This window comes from Gobius niger (genome assembly GCF_951799975.1).
Source record: "Gobius niger genome assembly, chromosome: 9".
Taxonomy (NCBI): Eukaryota; Metazoa; Chordata; class Actinopteri; order Gobiiformes; family Gobiidae; genus Gobius; species Gobius niger.
In genome coordinates, this window is record NC_136860.1 from 23,126,105 (window position 1) to 23,143,798 (window position 17,694).

General features: G+C 39.0%; 3 protein-coding genes across 6 annotated transcripts; 1 reads left to right on the forward strand and 2 right to left on the reverse strand.

Annotated features, from left to right (window-relative positions):
• Positions 1–70: 70 nt before the first annotated feature.
• LOC306968006 (MOB-like protein phocein) lies at positions 71–5,848 on the reverse strand. Of its 3 annotated transcripts, XM_079563244.1 has the most exons (9): positions 5,699–5,848; positions 4,461–4,616; positions 2,445–2,507; positions 2,069–2,169; positions 1,952–1,994; positions 1,719–1,805; positions 1,556–1,635; positions 1,359–1,470; positions 78–1,236 (listed from the first exon to the last, which is right to left on the reverse strand). In XM_079563244.1, the coding sequence occupies exons 1-9, from the start codon at positions 5,699–5,701 to the stop codon at positions 1,102–1,104; spliced, it is 780 nt and encodes a 259-aa protein (XP_079419370.1). In that variant the 5' UTR covers positions 5,702–5,848; the 3' UTR covers positions 78–1,101. The 3 variants fall into 3 exon arrangements, with proteins under 3 accessions (XP_079419368.1, XP_079419370.1, XP_079419369.1); XM_079563242.1 differs by lacking the exons at positions 4,461–4,616; positions 5,699–5,848 and adding an exon at positions 3,128–3,217 and having other exon boundaries at positions 71–1,236; XM_079563243.1 differs by lacking the exons at positions 78–1,236; positions 1,359–1,470; positions 1,556–1,635; ... (2 more) ...; positions 2,069–2,169; positions 2,445–2,507 and adding exons at positions 3,746–4,218; positions 4,299–4,388.
• Positions 5,849–6,270: 422 nt separating this feature from the next.
• hspd1 (heat shock 60 protein 1) lies at positions 6,271–10,439 on the forward strand. 2 transcript variants are annotated; one of them, XM_079563238.1, is made up of 11 exons: positions 6,271–6,396; positions 7,388–7,561; positions 7,642–7,977; positions 8,048–8,143; positions 8,258–8,351; positions 8,423–8,591; positions 8,696–8,795; positions 8,897–9,142; positions 9,216–9,390; positions 9,459–9,637; positions 9,759–10,439. In XM_079563238.1, exons 2-11 carry the CDS (start codon positions 7,388–7,390, stop codon positions 9,918–9,920), a joined length of 1,731 nt encoding a protein of 576 aa, XP_079419364.1. In that variant the 5' UTR covers positions 6,271–6,396; the 3' UTR covers positions 9,921–10,439. The 2 variants fall into 2 exon arrangements, with proteins under 2 accessions (XP_079419364.1, XP_079419365.1); XM_079563239.1 differs by lacking the exon at positions 6,271–6,396 and having other exon boundaries at positions 7,385–7,561.
• Positions 10,440–11,176: 737 nt separating this feature from the next.
• Positions 11,177–16,382, reverse strand: coq10b (coenzyme Q10B). The gene is made up of 5 exons (XM_079562777.1): positions 16,286–16,382; positions 14,408–14,569; positions 13,049–13,241; positions 12,852–12,953; positions 11,177–12,747 (listed from the first exon to the last, which is right to left on the reverse strand). The coding sequence occupies exons 1-5, from the start codon at positions 16,375–16,377 to the stop codon at positions 12,580–12,582; spliced, it is 717 nt and encodes a 238-aa protein (XP_079418903.1). The 5' UTR covers positions 16,378–16,382; the 3' UTR covers positions 11,177–12,579.
• Positions 16,383–17,694: the final 1,312 nt, after the last annotated feature.

Sequence of the window (17,694 nt, forward strand, 5' to 3'; positions counted from 1 at the left end):
AAACACTCAGTCATTTGTCAATATGAATGATACATAAAACCGTGTGAATAATAGGTCTTTTTTTATTAACAGACATGAAAATGTCGACAGTAACAAAATTTTAGTTCATTAAAAAAACAGTGGGGTGGATTGACAAGACTCCCCCCACAAAATAACTTAATGAGGGAGAGGGTGAGAGATGGTAGGTTGTGCTCCGTAACTTCAGTGTAGCCAATATTCCATCCTTTGTTGTTTTTTAATTATCGGACATTGACAGCAGTAAAACTGGCCTTAAACAGCACAGTGTCTGCATATAAAGCTCATAACAATTACTAATCTATTTAGGCAAAGATATATTGGGCACATTTTTACAATTAATTGGGTGCGTGTCACAAAGCAGTATCGGAGTTGGCCTGGAGGTCTTCCTAAATACTCTGAAAACTCTCAGAGCACACAGAATATCTGGCTGCTAATACATGTACAAAGCTATAGATTAGATTTCTTTGTTCACTACCACACAAACCACACCTACATTGTGTTTAAGCATTATTAAGTCAGCAGGCTAATTTAGTGATCCATAACATGGGACATCCCCAAATAGAACGAGGCAACACAAGCAAATATAGAACAGAAGCTGACACAAAAGGTGAAGCACCATCAGAAAATATTATAAGAGAAAGGGGAGGGGATATTTACAGAGGGAGGCTGTTTGTGTGCCTTTGTCATCTATACAGGTCACCATGATTACATAAAGTTTGCAAATCCAGCTGCTCAAAAGATTTAACAAAAAGGTTCCCTAGATAGGCGTTGAGTGGGTCTGTATTCAGAGACAGCTGTGGCCCCCTGGTGGAAGAAGTACAGCACGACTCCAAATGAACAGCAATTGTTAATGCTAAAGAAAGTCTGTCATTTAACCCCGCAGGCTTGTTTCAGCTCTACCCTACAGCCTTAGCTTCTTAGAGACAGACATGGGTGATTAGGAAAGAGAAGGGAAATGATCAGTGATACTAGACATGAGCCTTAATACACTGTAGTGCGTGTGTCCAGTATGTGTGTCAAGCAGTCAGCCTTTTCACGTATACATTTTTTTTACATGTCTCCCTTATGGCAGCTGCTGCATCTTTAGGCCTCGCTCTCCCCAGCCGAAGAGGTGTTCTGAACTTCCTCCTCCAGAATGGGCACGATCAGGTTGTCCTTGGACATCAGATTGTACTTCATTACGAAGCGTGTAAACCGGTGACACAAGAATGTTTCATTCTGTAGACAAACACCACACATAATCAACTAGGAGATAAAAGTATTTTTGCATCTCTCAAGCTTGGATCATTTTAAATAAATTTACTTCTTCACAAAAGCACAAGGGATACATGGAAACCCACCTCATACTTGTCAAATATCTGGCGATGATGAAAGTAGGCGTGAGAGAATATCCTATATATGCGACGACAAACCGAGCCTAGTTTGGCCACTGACGATTCCTTGATGCTCACCCTTGAAGATCACAACAAAATATACAATTTATATTGCCTCAACTGCAAAATAACGTAAAATGATATGCATTATATTAATGACCAACCTGCTAGGAAAGTATTTGTTGCTATTAAGAAGGCAGGCAGCTCCGTCCAGCGTGTGCCTGGTGTAGTCAATAGCAGGGCACTGTAGATTGATCAATAAAAAAAGAAAGAAAAGAAAATCAACACACAAGACATTATTTTAGCTTAGATTTGACTTTCCATTACCTCTTTGGGTGTCTTGTGAGCAGCACATAAAAAAATCCACTGCTCGGTGGCAGTCATCTGGGTACAGGTGTCTGGATGGCACTCGCTCTGAGGACAAATAAAAATGATTCAAGACTACCAACGAGAATACATCAGAAATTTAAAAATATAGTTATTTTAGAAACATTTAAAGTTAAAAAGATTTATCAGTTATAGCCATTCAAAGATGTACTTGGTTGATAAGAGACACATACCTGCAGTTTGACAGCCAGCCCATTAAGCTCCAAGCAGAACTGCCTGTTACAGTAAACCAACTGTTAAAAACAGCATTTGTGTATGGTCTTAATTTGTGTGTTACAAGCAAACCATACCTGAGGTGCTCATACTTCCACACACCCTCATCTTGACCCTCTGGAGGTTCTAGGATTTTGTCAATATTTGAACAATCTGACCGTATGTTTTGCTGTATATACTGTAAAAGTGCATAAATAAAGAATTGACAATCACTATCACAAAGTCACATAACAAAAATCATTTTGGCCTGGTATATGAGCACGGACTATCAAGAGAGTATGGCACAATACAATCAACCTATCAGTGTAAGTGAATCTTATGATTGGGGTGTGAATGGCCTTGTTTTATGTTATACTAAGAAAGGGGCGTCAGTAAAATATGTCCCGAGTCCCAACCCTGTCCAAAAGAAGCCTGTTTGACAGGTGCCCTCGTCACAGAGCATACCACACACACCTGTTGAACAGCAAGGGTGCTGTCCATTTCCTCGAATGATTCATCCGGCCAGTTGTAAAAATCCTGCAGAAGCAAGGACATATCACACTATATGCAAACAGGATGTAGCTGACATTTTTATCTAACTAATCAAAACAACAATCAGCGTCTGCTTAATAAAATATCAAAACGTAATTGAGAAATTGATAAAGGAACACAGAAGACACATTTTTAAAGCCTCAAAAGAGTTATCTCGTCTACTTTGCCGCAATATAAATTGAGAATACAAATATACCTTTTTGCACCCAGATTTGTTTTGTTTTTTTGTATTTTTACGGTTACGTTAATCGTTAGCTGGTAATAGCTAGTTATAGCAATAGCCCATATAGCTAAACGAGCTGGACAACACTTAACTAGATAGCAGTATGTTTTGTGCTTTTTAAACATTTGATTATACGAGAACAAAACAATGACTTCGATCATTGAGTGACACTCTCTGATTTTACAACGATACTCCGGGAAGTAGTAAACAGGGCTAGCTAATGTTAGCCTGTTGCCCATTTCCAGGTCAGGGCCTTTCACTGTATTGTATGTGACCGTGGAACAAATAATAGGATTTCACTCCAAAAACATAAGGTTTGATAGGGCTATAGTGTTTCGGCGCTGAAAATGTGTTTCATTGTAAAAGTATTCGGGTAAAGTACCTTAGCCTTGGTTCCAGGCCGATTCCTCCTGAGAACTGCAGTGCCCTCCGCCATGACCATCTCGACAGAATACCCGGATGTTCGCTCACTGGTCGCGTTGTAGCGACACGCTCCGACGTCAGCCGCTATGACAGTTGCATTGTGTGCAAATAAAATACTATTAATTCTAGTTCTATGGGGCCAGTCCGCTTTTATTAAAAATATATTTATTTTTTTTATTCCCAAAGTGAGGCCCGGGGACACGTGGAGGGCCTCAGAGGCACTTCAGGGGGGCCTCCAAAAGTTGTCCACTCATAATTTATATTAAAATGAATGGGATTAACACGATCTTTATATGTATTTGTTTAATTATAGTACGTATTCAGCCTGTGTTTGCATTTTTATTTTATTTTTTTAACGTCAAATAAGAAATTTATGATGAAAACCATTAAGTAATCTTTGAAAAGAGTGACTACATACTGTTGGGCGCCCCGTGGGAACTTTGAATTGATAAAAGGGGCCGAGATGTGTTGGACTGGAATGGCGGTTTTAGAGTCTTTTCAGAGTGAAAGCCCTAATCCTGTATACAGAAAAGGAGAGTATACATTTTTACCTAATTCGAAATGTGTTAATTTTATTTTAAATTTTAGCATAACATAAAAACATAAATAAACTTGAAGGCTAAATTCAATAGATTTGTTCAAACGTCTTCTGTTGTTTACGGTGTTACAAAGCCACCAGACTGGTAAATCCTTGATTAGACACAGATTAATGCTGATAAATCCATTTATAGACTCAACCACCCCCCACAAAGATTAATCTCACGGAAGTCATTTATAATTTTGTCAAAGATTAGTTTCTTGATCAAGTTAGAGAAGATCCGATTATCCTGATGAACACATAAGACAAGAATTTAAAGTTAACTTTTATTTTAACAAAACGTGATTATTTACAATGGCAATAAGATACAAAAAAAAAAGATGAGCTCAGCCAGCATAATTACTTTTCTATGACAAGGACACAGACATGTTGAACATCAATGAAAAATCCAAGTAGAAGATTCAATCAACATATTTGCCAAGAATATCTCCATCACGGAACAGGAAATAGTCCTACGGAAAGTCATCATGATGAGAAAATTTTAAATTAAATGAATATACATGAATTTAGCAAGTTACACTCCAAACTTTACCTTGTCATCTAGATTTACTTTAGTTCCACCATATTCCGGGAGAAGGACCTTTTCTCCAACTTTTACACTGACAGGTTGAACGTTCCCTTTCTGAAAAATATAAGGCAATGAATTGCATACAAGTACAAATTTGGAAATCATGTTTGATGATAAGTGGATTACCTGATTTACTGAGCCAGGTCCAACTGCTACAACAGTGGCATGCAGCACTTTGCCTTGTGCCTTCTCTGGCAGCATGATGCCCCCTTTAGTTACCGTCTCTGCTGTTAAGCGCTCCACCAACACCCGGTCAAACAGGGGCAGAAATTTTCTGAAAGCCTGTAAATAACAGGAAAATCAAAAAATGAAATGCATGAACTAAGTGACAAGTGTACAGAAAAAGAGAGAAACTCAGCACTCCGGTCAGCACTGGTTGCACATGATTTGTAGTTTTCACAGAAGCAAATTCTAAGTCAAGTCACATGTTTTCATTTTGTGTTTGAGCACTCTCCCTCTGTGGCACATGCTAACAATTTGGTAAAGTACGACTTATATGAACCAGAACACAAAACAATTTGATAGATGTGGTTGACCTTGGGTGAAGGTTGTCTTAGGTAAAGGTTGCCCAAGAGAAGGATGGGAGGGGGTTGGTAACAGGTCACATGATGTAATAGTTAGTTTAGAAAGCATATCATTCACTGCTGAATGTTTGTCCAAGGATTGGGGGACAAGGACTTCTCATTGACTGAAAGATACTTAGATGACTATCTTTGACAATCAAGGATAAGCTTTTGAAAATGAGGCCATCATATTTTGACTTAGTGCTGATTTCAGTTTTGTCAAACCAATTAAAAAAAAGAAAGAAAATAAAGTATTTTAAAACAATGTAAAATTGAGATGAAGTGCTTTCAAGCTTTAAAATCAAATCTGCATCAACCAGAAAGGTTGGGCAGTAAGATACAGTGCTTTGTAGCAGTCAAGTCATTGTTCAATTACAGCTTGAGACCAGACCTGAAATAAAATATATAAATACATCAGAAATCTGTCTGGATTGAATGTCAGTTTATAATCAGCTGTTTTGACTAAAGTAGGGAAGACTGACATTCTCCTTAAAACTTGTGGGAGTTATAGATTACCCATGAATGCGCCTCACATTGCGGTCAATACTATTATTTCCATACACACATAAAAAACACGGAATTATCTAGATCACTCAATAGGCCAGTCAACAGTGTTATATATGATATAGACAATATCTTGATCTCCAGTCCTGCTTCCAGAGTGACCTTGTCTTCAAGCAGATGTTGGCTAAGTTAAGTTAGCATTATCAAATGGTTAGCATTAAGAAGCTAACTGGGCAGGTATGATTTCCAAGCTGTGATGAGGGCATAACGACAAGTATTGTATGCAATGGGTCTTACCATTTCTAGACGAGTGTGGTCTGGGGACAATCGCAGATGAGCACCCCGGTATCTGACACAGCGTGGTTGGGACACTGAAGGGATCCACACGTGAAGAAATATCTAGAACTGAGGTGCGCATGCGCAGAGGGTACTAAAATTCAAGTCATCCTTGCACTGGTCAATTTAAGACAAATTAACTCATCAGTATCACCTCGAAAATATTATCCCATTGCTTATATCACGCACACGCATAAATAAACTGCATCATGTGAAATATAAACCGTTTTCGACCATTTGAAGATGGAGCAACGTTGCACAATATAAACTTTGACCTCCACCCTTTCCTCCAATGGCACAGGCGAAAATTCTGGAACCATCAACCCGGGAATTAGCATTATCAGAAACCGTCGCTTAAATAACGTAACTAAAACAGAGTTAAATAGTCATCTGTCTGTCAGTATATATATTACAAATAGTTTTCAAATGGAAACTTCAATGCTTTAACTACATAAACGATGTCGTATTCTGTTAAAAGGAAAATAAACTGTAATATTTTCATTATTCATGGTCCGGGGAGTGCCGGCAGATTACCCGGATGTGAAAGGCCATGTGCAGTCCCGTCTGAAAAAGCCATTCGCACAGCTGTCCTCAGCTTCACTCTTATATCACACCGAGGAGCAGACACGCGCCTTGTACTACTTTACAGAAAAAAGTAAGTAGTGTCATTTTCTCGGTAATTCTTGTAAATGCAGAGAGTGGCACCGCTTAATCAACGGATGGCCTGCCAGATATGAACGAGCATGTTGGAGGTGAAGACATACATGTGTCTTTCATTGCGAGTTCAACTTACCCCTAGCTTGCATTTTTATGTTTTTCATTGTTTACCATATTGGGCAATAGTCCACTTCTATAATGGTAAGTGACAGTTGGTTGCGACTGTTTAGATGCAGATCAGCCACGTGATTGTTTAATTAACGTAGCTGTGACTCGTGATTGAATTAATTACCTATAGATCGATTTACAGTTGAACTTTGAAGTAACATTTCGCGAAGAACAATCTAAACGTAAAGTAAAATCCGAATGATAGAAAAAGCTTTAATCCCCATCCCCCCTTCTTAAGTTTTTTGCAAACTGTGAAGCTTATAAAACCGCACTGCTAGCGGTGGATCTAACCTAACCTGGGGAGGGATGGAGAGACAGTTCCGCACATGCTTTTCGGTGTGACCTTGTGACGCACGACCTGGGGGACACGTGGGGTAACACACGGAACTAGCTCAGAAATATGTTTTCAAAATCAACACACTTGACCAATTAGATTGTTATAGTATGTTCTCTGCTCTGGCATGATCCTAGTCCAGTTCCTTTAGCGCAGAAAGCCTCCCTTTAGGAAGACCTTCGTTGGGACTAACAATTATAATAGCGACGCTAGATTGTGAATAGTAAAACGAATACCAAACGCAAACAATTAGGATTTATATTTGCGTGAGGACAAAACCGATGTTACCGGTTAATAATAGTTAATGTTCGTTTATGTTAACTAGACTAACAGACTTCATTCCATTCATTCATTAGTGTCAGACTGGCAGTGTTATTAGTCCCCACTAGAGGCAGTGTTACTCTTAAAATGAACCTAATAGTGAATTGAACTGCATGTCCTTATTTTCATGGAGAGAAATAAAAAATCCATTTACATGACGTGTTTTGCAGATGTTCCGTTTACCCACAGTCATGAAGCAGGTCCGGCCAGTGTGCAGGGCGCTGGCACCTCATCTCACAAGAGCCTATGCAAAGGATGTTAAGTTTGGAGCAGATGCTCGAGCGCTCATGCTGCAAGGAGTAGATCTGCTGGCTGATACTGTGGCTGTCACTATGGGTCCAAAAGTAAGTCAACCACTCTGATTTTGTTAGATTTTATTTCTATTTTTTCCCCCTGACTGTGATCCTTTCTTGATCTGTCTCAGGGTCGCACTGTCATCATTGAGCAGTCCTGGGGCAGCCCTAAAGTCACCAAGGACGGCGTGACTGTAGCTAAAGCCATTGATCTGAAAGACAAGTATAAGAACATTGGTGCCAAGCTGGTTCAGGATGTTGCTAATAACACTAATGAGGAAGCCGGCGATGGCACCACCACTGCAACGGTACTGGCCCGAGCCATCGCTAAAGAGGGTTTCGACACCATCAGCAAAGGCGCTAACCCAGTGGAAATCCGCCGTGGAGTCATGATGGCTGTAGAGCATGTGATAAATGAGCTCAAAAATCTGTCCAAACCCGTCACAACACCAGAGGAGATTGCACAGGTATACTTTGCAAGTTTGAGCTAAAAATGTATCATTTTGGAACAAGTGCTATATTTGTCCTCTATTATAGGTAGCTACTATCTCTGCCAATGGAGATGTGGAGATTGGTACCATAATTTCCAATGCCATGAAGAAAGTGGGTCGCAAAGGAGTAATCACTGTTAAGGTTTGTTAAATACTGTAGTAAATCATTGGACAGGTTCTTTGTCAATATAAGGCTTTTACAGTATTGTAGTTTTAACAATGATCAATCAACAACTATTATTATGCCTGTTCCCAGGATGGAAAAACACTCCATGATGAGCTGGAAATAATTGAAGGAATGAAATTTGATCGTGGTTACATCTCTCCTTATTTTATAAACACTGCCAAAGGTAACAAGCAGTATTTTTTTTTAAATTATATAGTTCTGTTAGAGTTTCAAATCATTATTGCTCTCCTACAGGTCAGAAATGTGAGTTTCAGGATGCCTATTTGTTACTGAGTGAGAAGAAGATCTCAAGTGTCCAGAGCATTGTCCCAGCTCTGGAAATTGCCAACCAGCACCGTAAACCTTTGGTTATAGTGGCAGAAGACGTAGACGGGGAGGCCCTCAGCACACTGGTTCTCAACAGGTACTGCAATCTAAACTCAAATGAATGGTTATTTGCTTTTGTCACTGTTCATTTATTATTCATCATGCTAATTGCCTGATGGTTAAATTGAAAAATATTTTCAGACTCAAGGTTGGCCTTCAAGTAGTAGCAGTAAAAGCACCTGGTTTTGGAGACAACAGAAAAAATCAGCTGAGAGACATGGCCATAGCCACTGGGGGCACTGTAAGTGCACACTTTATAATGGTGTTTTAGATGTGCATGCAATCGTGAGAGTACTTGTATAGTTACTTCATAATACTGATGAGGGGCTTTCAATACTCCAGGTGTTTGGAGATGAAGCTGTAGGCTTGACTCTTGAAGATATTCAGGCTCATGACTTTGGAAAAGTTGGTGAAGTACAGATTACCAAGGACGACACTCTGCTGCTGAAGGGTGGAGGCTCCCCAGCTGATGTTGACAAACGTGCAGCAGAGATTGTGGAGCAGTTGGAAAACACCACCAGTGACTACGAAAAGGAGAAACTCAATGAGAGACTTGCCAAGCTGTCCGATGGAGTAGCTGTGCTCAAAGTAGGGTTAAAAATATTAACTGACAATTTTAATTGTGTTGTAGCAAACATTTAACATCATTTTGCACAATTAGATTGGGGGAACCAGTGATGTGGAGGTAAATGAGAAGAAGGACCGTGTGACTGACGCTCTGAATGCCACACGGGCTGCTGTGGAGGAAGGCATCGTGCAGGGAGGAGGCTGTGCCTTGCTACGATGCATCCCATCACTAGATGGCATTAATGCAGTCAACTCTGACCAGCAGATAGGTTAGTAGCAAAGCGACTTCTTTTCCATCTTTTTTTACACACCTCAATTATTTCAAATTTCTGTTTAGGGGTGGATATTATTAAGCGAGCACTCCGCATCCCTGCCATGACCATTGCCAAGAACGCAGGTGTGGAGGGCTCTCTGGTCGTAGAGAAGATCCTGCAGGGGCCACCTGAGATCGGCTACGATGCTCTACTGGGAGAATATGTTAACATGGTGGAGAAGGGCATCATTGACCCCACTAAGGTATGCTTTATTAATATCAGTCACATACATGTGGTAATATTGAGAATATCTAATATAGATGTAGTTAAGGTCTTCAAAGTGTACAACACTTACCCGTCTCTTCTTTTGTTTCCTTAAACAGGTTGTAAGAACAGCTTTACTGGATGCCGCTGGTGTAGCGTCACTCCTCTCCACTGCTGAGGCTGTGATTACAGAAATCCCTAAAGAAGAGAAGGAGATGCCTGGAGGTGGAATGGGAGGCATGGGTGGTATGGGTGGCATGGGAGGTGGAATGGGTTTCTAAGTCCAACCTTTTTACATGTTGAACTGACAAATGGACAGAGAGGAGACTGAGGTAGGAAACAATCCTACAAGAGTCTGCTCATCGATGGTCACCAAAATCTGCCATTACAGACTCCGACTGACGATAAGTGGGAACTTATTACAGTCTGCCCTGCATCAAGTCATTGTTCCGTCTGTTTTTCTACTTGTCAAAGTGGGATAGAGTTGATCGTCAAAGTATCACATCGCTCCACTCACGTCTCGAGTGGCTTCTTGGACCAGTGAAACACAAACATATGAACAATATTTGTTGCGCACATTAAAATGCAGAGATATTATAAAAGATGTTGACCTTGCAATGAGGATGTGACCCATAATCTTACAGTAACTAACATTGTGAATTTATCGATTATGCTGTTTTATTACTGCAAAGTGAGTAAGTCGAATGTGTCCTTTATCTCGTTTTTCATTTATTGTTAATTATTTTCTTTTTATATTTGTTATGGTTTTGCCTAATTATTGATACATTTGTCATAATTAAATCAATTTTGTTACAAAGCCCAAATTCTGCACTTGTTTCAGTAAATAAGTACTAGGGCCAGGACAATTTGATTAACTCATTAAATAACTGCATATGGTTTAATGTGATTAAATAATAATATAAATAACACTTAAGTTTAAGCACCTTTTCTTGAATTGTCTTTGGGAGGAACACGGTATAAAGCCAAAAAAACTTTTTTCCAGTTAAGCCTAGATAAACATTTAAAAAGAATTTTCCAAAATAAATCAAACTGCTATGATGATGAATGATCACACATTTTAATCTAGTCCAACCTTTAGTATTATTTACATTTATCTGTGTGACCATGATTGGATGAGGGTTCCTAAAAAGCAACACTCTGCGTGGCCTCCTAAAACAGGCTGGCTCACCGTGATTTTATTTGGCTCTGCAAAAATTTTCTGTATCAAGACAATTCACACATTCATAACACAACAGAATGTGTAATATTGAGGTTGAGTCTGAATAACAAACATTTTCAAGTTATTTCAAATGTTTGCTAAAGCATCTTTGGACTGTACACTCCAAAGAAACAAAAAAGAATTGAAGAAATTCTGGTTAAGATCAAGTTAAACTTTGACCTTAGCCAGTGTCATTATACTGCAACAGTACACTGTGTCAAGTTGTGAAGAAAAATATAGTTAAATAAGACAACTTTGTTCTTTTTAGAAAAAATATTTTATAGGTCATGCAGTTGATACATTTCTAAAGTTGTTCAACACACCATTTACAAACATATCCCTATACACATATAGTAACATTCTAAAATCCTCTAAAGGTGGCCAGATGTTTGAAAGCTTTAATAATCTACACATTGTAATAAATATAAAATGTGTTGTTTATTATAATGAAAAATATGCTGCCAGCAGGCACTGTGTGAGTGACAAAAGTTGGTCTTAAGATGGCAGATCTTAACCCTGTGAATAGTGGATGCATAAAAAAACTAAAATAAACACTTGTGGATATTGCACTCTAAAAAATATTGTCCAAAATAAAATACAATAACAAGAATATATACTGTATATATATATACAAAACACAGTTCCTACTCAATAATTTAACAGACCACAGGCCCAACAAGCAAGACTCCTTGCTGAGAGCCTAGAAGTGTATGTAAGATGGAACACTTTCTGCAGAAGCAAAGCCATAAACTTCTGCTGATACAGTACATTTGGAACTTGGATAGATATAAAAATAAGTAAAAATCTGAAAAATGTATTCTAGTGGCACTGTGTTTTGTTAGTCATGGATAGCATCTAGAAGAGTACTGAATCCCACAGTAGGATCAATGGTCATGTTTTTATATGTTGCAGTTTCCTGGAGTTGGGGCATTCATTTTTTTTTAAGGTGCGAGTGGAAATATTTCAGAATTAGACAATCGACAATAGAACAAGCTGGTTAAGACAAAGGAAATAAGTATGCTTTGCAGTGAGGTTTTCATAAATGGTAATATCAGTACGCTTGGAATTCAAGATGTACTGAATATAAGAGACAAGATGCTACGCTGCTATAACCACCGTCACTTTTGAATGAAATAAAAGAGTGCAGAGTAACAGAAGCTCTCATAAATGGCAAAACAGGAAGAAAATAAATACCAGAACTCACTAAAATTGTCCCTGAGTTTGCAGCGCAGGAAAGTGAATAGCTGCTCCTGGATTGTTTTAATTTAAATTTTATGAAATCTAAAAAAAACATGATATTGTTCTGGGATTACTCAAACTCCAACTAAAGTCCATGTTAATTGTCATTACAGCAAGACTATGTGCGACAATATAAATGTGGGAAATTGACAAAGCCCCAGATAAAACAACAAATAATAATCCAGGATGCCATATGTGAGAGGAAAAAATAGAATAAAAAGTAATAAAAAAATAAAAAGTTGGCATGTAATGTACAATAGCCAAATTTGATAATAAAAACAGAATGCCTTAACATAATTCATTGAAAAGAAAAAAGAGAGATGAAAATGTGCTGGTAATGAAGTCGTTCACTGCTGTTAAAAAGGCACTGCAGATCTACGCAAGTCTCTTATGCTCTTCTTTCCCTCAAACCTTCCTTTTAATATATTTGGATATCAGCTCCGTACATCTAGTTGGGGGTCTACAGCGATGATGTGCTACCGTTACGTGTGGTGCACCTCATGAAACATGAGCTCACGAGGGATGGGCGTCTCAGCACCATAGACATGTGACGCACGACGTTCAAACGCTGACACCATCTGCTTCACGACTTCATCAAAGAAAAGGTGGGCCAACTGCGAGTGCAGCAAGGAGCGAAACTCAAATGAAATCTGTGGGAGGAACAAAGTAATTTAAGATTTACATGAAAACACAGCCCTAATTATTGTATTGCCATTATGCAGGAAAGTTGCAAAAATACAGTGAAGATACTTACAGCGAAATCAACAGTACAGGTGCGGGGGTAGCCCGGAAGCCCAGGACTAAAACGCCATTCTGTCTCCAAATGATTAAACAGTTTACCTTCTGAGCAGGCAGCCTGTTGAAAAACAATAACAGTTAGTTTTTCATTACACAAATCATTTCCTAGTAATAGACTCGTGAAATCTATCAGTTTGTGTTGTGATAGCATACCTTGACCAGGTGGGGGCGCACTGAAGTGATAAGAGAGGTGTAGTTCTCTACCACTGGTGGGAAACCCACGGTCAGCTTGGCTTTGCAGAACCCTGCGCGGCGAAACACCACCTCAGACTTTTTACACCAGGGAACAAAGAGACGATAGTTCTCCACTCCCGCCACAACGTCATAGATCTCCGACATAGAATACCTGAAAGAACAGGCAGCTGCTCCGAATGTGCCATGAGCTACACACAATAGCCACGTAATTCATATTGTATAACAATGACCTAGAAACTTCTAAACTAGGGCAAAGGGGAGATAAAAGTTAGGACTTGGTACCAGTGTGGTATCAGAAAAAAAAAGTTTAGGAAGTACTGTAATTGAAAATAATAAAAGTATTGGTCCAAGGATAGCATTAAAGCAAGTGGTTTTAGCTTAAATAAATTATACATATTTAACAGAAATGGTCTGTCATGGAATAAATGAACACTATTGTTACATTATTGGTCTAGATGACAAATATTTGAGTATATTTATATTGTACAGGTATCAGTATTGAAACCTAGTATCGTTAAAGTACCGTTAAAGTATCAGTAGATTAATCGATTGGCTGTGAATTGTGTATGAAAATATTCTTTTTTCATTTTTTTTAATCACATAAAGCTAAAGTGGTGCCGCTTGAGAACATGTAGCTGGAGTAAACTTAAAGTGAGTGTTTTTGGAGGCTCTTTGTGCCAATTCTGATTTATAATTGGACGAGACACAGACAGATATTTATGAAATTTTTAATGTCCCCTAACTTTAAAAACAAAGTAGGTTTCCATCAAAAATAAGAAAAGATTGGCTCTATTTAAGTCTGTGCTTTCCAATTGCTTACTAAAATAGTTGACAACTATTTCAATAAGCGATTAGCTGTTTTGGCCCTAAGACACTGAAATAGAGTCCAGCACAAAACAGATGAAGGATGGAAAGTGTCCCACTGTATTCTACTGTTATGCAATAGCCTCACATGACAGCTTGGACCTGCCTGCATCTATTTATACAAACAGATTTACTGATTATAACCTCTTCAGAGAACCCTGAGAGACATTTAATGCGTCACACAATGGCATGAGAGTGAGGCCAAAAGACAAACATGTTCACATTAGACAACAAGCCAAATCTACATTTTAACAGAGGTTTTGATGGCATGAGGTCATCAGGGTGAGTGGACAAAATAGAAAAGTCGGTAACAATAATTACTCTAATGTTCTGAAAGTATTATAAAGCAAAAATCAGAAGCAAATCATATAACTAACCAATCGAAATATTCTATGTGACTGTGACCGCTTGTTGGTTCTTGGTTTGGCTTTGACCTTTGTAAACAGGACTCACCCAATGATACGGCGTTCAGAGTATTCCTTCCTCTTGGAGAAGGAGTCTGCCAGGTTGAAGAAACTTCGTGCAGGCCACACTGACACGGCATGAGGGTTTGTCATGGCAGCGCTCGACAGAGGAGGAACACGCGTCATGATGATCCCACATGATGACAGGTATCTGATCCGGAACAAGATATTAAACCAGTACAGTTATACATCCAAAAGCACCAATCAGGTCGATTTGCACTTGAAATCTGCCAAGAAGACACTACTCTTCTCACACAACTTAACATGCAATGAAAAATGGATTCAAAGATCCATTTATCTGGAAATCATGTCATGTAATTTTCTATCCAGTTGGTCAGTGGACCCTTCTCCTTGATTAAAGATTTTATAACTCAAAAACACATTAGTTTTGATTAACTGGAAATAATAAAGTATAACTTAATTAGCAGGCTTGTTGTGTCAGCTCCACTAGTGGGACACATTCCTACCAATGTGACCTACTTGTTTTAAAAATGTTTGTATAATCTGATAAGAAACCAGTCACCCTGATCCCACAAAGGATGAACAGAAGTTTTACTATGTAGGTGATTAGTGTAATATTCTTGATACACTGTCACGCCACCGTTCTGTGACAATATCCTCTTTGATCATGGTCTGGTTACACTAGTGTCCTACTTCTTTGGCTCTCTAGGGTATAAAATATGACACAGTGAGCACATGACAGTGACCTCGACCTGCAGACACATGAGATGTGGTTGGGAAATAGCACTGTCCAGTAAATCAGGGCTTTTGGGCACCTTCACTATGTAAAACAAGTCCATTTGCAGTGACTATTACACATGACAAACTACTGTGAATTAAATAAAACACACTATGGGATGCACATTTTCATTTTCTTCATTTTCTCGTAATGTTCTCAGTTTCATTGTTTCAACATTGCACCACAGTTCGAACTGGATTCTGTAATCTGTACATAACAGATAGCACATGCAGCTGCAGCAGATGTTCCCACACTGGCTCCAATATAATAACAGCATTAGACCTGCTGAACTATAGCTAAATATTCACTTTGGGAGAGCAGGCGTTAACATTGTGTAAAATTTGACTTTTAAAAAATATGTCGTAGGCTCAGATTACATTTTGTAGTTTCAGCTATACATTGGTGTTACACAATGCATGAGTTTCTAGGTCAGTGGTTCTCAAACTTGATATGGGCACAAGTGGTCAAATACTTAGGCTTCTGGTGGTTTGGTCTTGCCCTGGATCTGGTTTAATCTGGACTTGGTCTAGTCCTGAAATATTTGGCTTTTATGAGGTAGTACCACCTCAAAAAAGCCACATATTTCATTTGAGAACCGCGGAGAACCTCATGTTTTATTATCATTTAACGTTATTAACTTACTATAATACAACACACGCATTGTGAAGATGTTTCCAATTCCAATATAACAGTATCATCACGTAAAATGAGTTAAGTTAAACACAGTTAACTGTGTTTTGCCACCAACCTATTGTAATACAGCAGAGTCTAAACAGCGAGACCCGGGCTTAGTTACATTGTAATGCTGATAGGACGAAGAACAGACAAATAAGAGCTTATGTCAAAACTTCCGAAAGAGAAAGCTCAGTGGGACAGGGGCTGGTTGGCCTTTGTTGTTTTTAGTTTTAAGGCGCTCATGCAATAATGATCAGGTTTTGGTAATAAATGCCTATCATGCCTTTAAACAATAAAATGTCCCTAGCAACAGATGTTTACAAACCACAAATCCCACTCCCTGATCATCAATGACCACTGATCGTCTTCAAGAGTAAAGTATAAGGAGTGCCTCACTATGTCTGACGACTACAATTTTGGCTTAGTGTTGTATTAAGAGATTAAAAACCTCACCTTACGTTGTTCCTCGTCGTAATTTCTCGGCTGGCTGCTAGCTGCTTCACACACTCGGCAACTTTTCGTAGGTTGCGACCACCTTTGGCCATCTTCACTTCTTCTCAAAAGTGTTTTTTCTCTCACTAACCGTGGCCTCCGTTGACAAGCTCCGGCGGCCCATGTCCCGCCCATTCAACTTCGCTCTGGATTCTGATTGGATGTCGGTCTCACTCTCCGGGTTGTGATTGGCTGCTTTTTTTGTTCGTCATTACAAATTGCTGACGTTCCGAGGCCGCGCGTGCACAATCGCGAACGCGCAGGAATGTCACGGGACCCGTTGGCTCCAGTAATGACCTGTATTTGTCCTGCGCGTTACCTCTTTATGGCAGAGATAACCTTTTTCACCCGATGATGACCCCGGTTTCACTTTTTGGGGCGATGGTGGCGCAGTTGGTGGTTCGAATCCCAGCTCCGAAAGAGGCGCACTGTTGTTGTGTCCTTGGGCAAGACACTTCAATATAATTCAATATAATCTATATCAAATTAAATCAAAGTGTAAAGTGCAGATGAAACAGGCTAGGGGCCTATTTTTGTCAGAGTATTTCTCAGCCTGTTACAATTTCCAGTTTTGACCCAGGGCACAAAATCCAAAATAGCCCGACTATACGTTTGCACATTAGCCTGACTATTTGCAACTGAATGTTCTGAAGAGCTTATTTTATCTTAATGTAATTGGTAAAATATGGATCAAATTTACTTTAGCAAGAGATCGGATCAAACGGCCACAAAGAAGACTAAATAATGGATGAGTTAAAATGTCAGAATTACAACATATGGATTTGTTTTTTAATAAATTCTTTTTTTACTTATTGCACGGCAGGTGGATGTGACCTTGTAGGTGGAAAAGGCTCACTTCACGTTTCCCAGCTCACACAACAAGGACTTTGGACCATCCACTGGCTGACTTTGCACTGAAAGTATACGTTTTTACATATAGGCTACATGTCTATTGTAAATTGCACCATTGTAAATTGTTCATATAGTTAAAAAACAAGGTGAGATGTTTTTTATGTTTTCTTGACGCACGATGAAGTGCAGTTTATTTTATTTATTTTGCAAGGACAGTGCATATTAACATAACAGTTCAACTGTAAAATATGCCAGAGTTAGCCAAAAGGCTAGTTTTCATCTGTAGTCTTGTATTTATGCAACTGTGAAGCACTTTGAATTGCCTTGTGTATGAATTGTGCTCTACAAATAAACTTGCCTTGCCTTGCCTTGCCTATTCCTAAGCCAGAATTACAGTAAGCACCCTGGAAATAGGTAAAACAAGTTGATTATCACATGGCAAAATACAATAAACATCACATTTGCTGCAGCAGCAGGAATGACACACCAAAACAAACATGCAACAAAGAGTTAATGTG